The sequence below is a fragment of the Phaseolus vulgaris genome, chromosome 4, assembly GCF_000499845.2.
Source record: "Phaseolus vulgaris cultivar G19833 chromosome 4, P. vulgaris v2.0, whole genome shotgun sequence".
Lineage (NCBI taxonomy): Eukaryota > Viridiplantae > Streptophyta > Magnoliopsida > Fabales > Fabaceae > Phaseolus > Phaseolus vulgaris.
Window position 1 is genome coordinate 8584438 of NC_023756.2, and position 4276 is coordinate 8588713.

Here is a 4276-nt window from a genome sequence, read left to right on the forward strand (position 1 = left end):
AGAGAAAGAGAAAGGACAATAGATGTTCATTAAAAAAGACGAAATAAAAATAAAAATAGAAATAGAGACTTTGTAATATAACGTATAAAAAGATTGTTATTATCATGATTTTATATTCGTATAAAGATTGTTTCTTTATCAAAATAAATGAAATATCTTTTTGTTCCTAACTGAGATATCTTTTTCTTCTAAAATGTTTTCGACAGTTAATCAATATTAAGTCTCATTATAAATTAAATTTGTGTATATTATTATAATTTAAACCCATTATATTACAAAAGTTATCCTAAATTCTTCCAAAATTAAATAATTGCATTTTTTATAATCCTACAATAAAAAACTTTTATTTTGAAGAATATTAATTTATTTAAAAGTTAATATTGAATGTAATATTGATTTCAACTTAGTAATAGACTTTGGATATTTTGCAGAGGGAGGGGAAAAAATAGAAGTGAGAGATTTGATAAAGATGTAATTGGTAAAAATAAAATTTTAATAGAAGAGACGCATAAAATAGATATTAAAGAAAAACATAAATAAAGATTTAGATGAGGAGTGAGAAGTGATAAAAGTTGGAGAATTTATTACATTTGATATGATATCTTAAAATAAATTGAAATAATTAATGCAGTAGGAAGAGAAAAGTTTAATAATGTATAAAAAAAATACTTGTCTTATTACATTAATGATGTATATTAACCTAAATTTGATTTCAATTAGCCAATTTTAAAAATTAGTCGTTATTCTTTTAAAATTGATTTACATTGATTGATGGGCTATAATAAGATATTTGCATTGGAATTTATATGATCTAATTAAAAATAATTTATAAAAAATTACTATATTTGTTTTTATGTATTAAATATCTTAAAAAATTTGTTTTTTTTTTGGAAAGCTTAATTGCACTTTAAAAGACAAGAAAAGAAAATAAGAGTCAAAATTAACTTTCTTTTTCTCCTAAACCTGAAATGTGGATCCCTAGAACATAAGGGAGGTTCAGTAGCTTATACGGCGTCTTAACGCCCTCTCTAAGTTTGTCTCCCGACTGGCCGAGAGAACCAGGTCGATGGTGTAGTTGCTCCGCAAAGCAACCAAGTTGAGTTGGAACGAGAAGTGTGAAGAAATCTTCCAACAGTTGAAGAACTTCTTGTCATCGTCATAAGTCATCCAGAAGTCGAGACCCGACCAACCCATTGTGGTGTACCTGGCGGTCTATGAGGAAGCGATCAATACCACACTAGTTCAAAAGGTGGAGAATGAAAAACGGCCGGTATACTTCGTCAATCAGACGCTCCATGCAGCCAAGACGAGATACTAGATGATCGAGAAGGTGACCCTCGCCCTAGTCCTAACGACCAGGTAGATGCGCCTATACTTCTAAAACTATTCCATCATGATAAGAACTGACAACCCAATTTTTAAAATTTTGTCTAAACCCGACCTTGCAGGACGAATGATAGAGTGGTCAGTTGAGCTCTCAGAGTTCGACATCTGGTATGAGCTAAGAGGTGCCATAAAATCCTAATGCTTGGTCGACTTCTCTGCCAAGCTCACACCTCTACAAGACTTCTCGGCCGGATGGACGCTGTACGTGGACGACTCCTCAAACAAGACAACATGTGGAGCAGAAGTCGTCCTTGAGGGACCTGGTGACCTCCTCTTAGAGCAAGCCCTCCAGTTTGGGTTCAAGACCACCAATAACCAAGTTGAGTACAAAGCTCTTCTTGTCGGGCTGAACCTGGTGTATGACATGGGAGCTCGTGAGGTAATTTTTAAAAGCAACTCCCAAGTTATGATCGGCTAGATCAAAGGGGAATTTGAAGTGAAGGAGCCTTTGCTCCAAAGGTGCTATCACACGGTCTGCAACAACATCGCTCGGTTCCAGAAGGCAACACTAGAGCACATCCACCGACAAGAGAACAAACGTTCCAATGCGCTGTCTTGGCTATCAACAACCAAGAAGAAAAGCCACCATAGGTCAGTCATGCATATTTGGCTAAGACAGCCTAGCATGGCAGAGGCCGAATGCCTAGCAGTCACAAACGCTAAGACTGAGACCTGGATGACCCCGATCGTCCAATGCCTTGAACACGACACGTGCAAGCCCAAAGAGGAGAAAGCCATGAACCAGCAGTGTTCAAGGTACACCATGATCAATCAAGACCTGTACCGAAGGGGCTACTCGACGCCATTGTTGAAGTGCATCACCAAAGACCGAGTCGAGTATGTCCTCAAGGAGATCCACGAGGGGGTATGTGGCAGTCACTCGGGCGCTTGGACAATGGCTTCCAAAGTCCTCAGGGCTGGTTATTAATGATCGACCCTCTAGGGGGACTGCACAAAATATGTGAAGAAATGCGCCAAATGTCAAGAGTTACCCCCTACACCACCTAAAGCCAAAAGTGTTACACAACATGACATCTCGATGGTCATTCGCCATCTGGGGATGGACATCATCGGTCCCTTTACTCCAGGAAAGGGACAAACAAAATTCCTCATAGTCGGAGTCATTTATTTCATCAAATGGATCGAGGTCGAGCCACTCGCATCCATCTCCGCCAAGAACGTGCAAAACTTCGTATGGCGAAGTATCGTGTGTCAGTTTGGCATGCCACAATAATAACCGACAACGGTCGACAATTCATGAGCATTCCAATCCTTCTACTTTGACCTCAATATCAAGTCCATAACAGCCTCGGTCGAACCCCTCAGACCAACGGACATGCCGAGGCTACCAACAAGGTCATCTTGAATGAATTGAAGAAGCAGCTCGGAAAAGCAAAGAGTCGATGGACTGAAGAACTATTAGAAGTCCTGTGGGCATATCGCTGCACCCCCCAAACGTCCACCCAAGAGACACCGTACAACCTAACATACGGGACTGAAGCAATGATCCCGGTCGAAGTAGGCGAGCCTACCGTCCGAAGGCAGATGTACCCTAAACCCTAAACCACCTAGAGTGGTTATCGGGAAAAACTGTATCAAGGACGTGAAATGCCACGCACCTCAAATTTTACTATAATTAATAATTAAAATCCATGCACTATTTCATCATTCGATCGTTTTCGGTCAAACTGGTTTTAACGAGGCATTTTTCTCCAACTGTTTGCAATTTAAAGTTCACGCATCCTTCAAAGATCGATTCGATCTGGATGAAGCCTTAACCGGCATACCCTACCAACACCGTACAAAGTTTGGTTCAGTCTGGATGAAGCCTTAACTGGCATACTCTGCTGTCGCACAAAGCTCGGTTTGGTCTGGATGAAGCCTTAACCGGTATACCCTGTCGACACTGCACAAAGCTCGATTCAGTCTTGGATGGAGTCTTAACCGACATTCCTTGTTGATACCGCATAACCTTGGGTCGGTCTAGACGAAACCTTAGCCGACATACCCTACTGATACCCAAATACATGGTGCGGTCAAATATAAAGCCTTAACCGACATACCTACTGACATCCTGAAGACGAAGCCTAAGCCAACATACCCTGCCAAAAACTTGAAACGCATTACAAGCACAACCAATTCTCTTATTCAATTAAGTCATCTGATTGCTCACTTAACTTGTTCTATTCTCTATGTTCAATTAAGTCATCCGACTGCTCACTTAAATTGTTCAATTCTCTTTGTTCAATTAAGTTATCTGACCACTCATTTAACTTGTTGAATTCTCTTTGTTCAAATAATTATCCGACCGACTATTCGACTTAATCAAAAAGCCATAATATGCAAAGAAGCGACCATTATATTCATGAAGAAAGATAGGTGGAGGCCACACCCCAGCCTCAGAGGAAACGCGATAAAAGGCCACATCCCAGCTGAAGAAAACAAAATACTAAAAGCCTAAGACCTACTGATCTTTGCCTTCGGCACCTTCGGTCGTCGCAGGTTGAGTTATGGTTTCCAAGGCCCTCACCTCGGCCCTCGGTAAGATCCGACCCTCAAACACTTCACCTTCAGGGTCGAATTCACCGGACGGTGGTGGACCATTGTAGAGGACGTGAGCCTGTCGGACGGCCTGGAAGAAACTTTGGTTGAGCAACTCCAAAGTGTCATCAATGTTCCTATCCAGCTCCGCCTCGACCGCTCCCTTCTCGGCCTTCAACTTAGAATTCTCGGTATGCAGCACCGAGTTCTTGTTGTCTGCCTCCTCCACAACTTTCTTCATGCAGGCATTCTCGACCGCCATCTCCGCGACCTGCTGCCAAGGACTCAATGCTTGGCCTGTCCTTGCGTTGGGCGACCCTCTCCTTGAAGGCATTCAACAATCCCTTTG

General features: G+C 41.3%; 1 protein-coding gene across 1 annotated transcript; it reads left to right on the forward strand.

Moving 5' to 3' along the window:
* The first annotated feature begins 1453 nt into the window (after positions 1–1453).
* Positions 1454–2949, forward strand: LOC137838254 (uncharacterized). The gene is made up of 5 exons (XM_068647505.1): positions 1454–1508; positions 1566–1765; positions 1886–2251; positions 2330–2588; positions 2684–2949. Exons 1-5 carry the CDS (start codon positions 1454–1456, stop codon positions 2947–2949), a joined length of 1146 nt encoding a protein of 381 aa, XP_068503606.1.
* Positions 2950–4276: the final 1327 nt, after the last annotated feature.

Excerpts from the sequence above, each read along its gene's own strand:
- LOC137838254 (XM_068647505.1), top strand. The coding sequence starts at position 1,454 with ATGATAGAGTGGTCAGTTGAGCTCTCAGAGTTCGACATCTGGTATGAG. Across the intron at positions 1,509-1,565 it reads CATCTGGTATGAGCTAAGAG|ACTTCTCGGCCGGATGGACG; the intron begins GTGCCATAAAAT and ends CACCTCTACAAG. Across the intron at positions 2,252-2,329 it reads TCAAGGAGATCCACGAGGGG|GGGGACTGCACAAAATATGT; the intron begins GTATGTGGCAGT and ends TCGACCCTCTAG.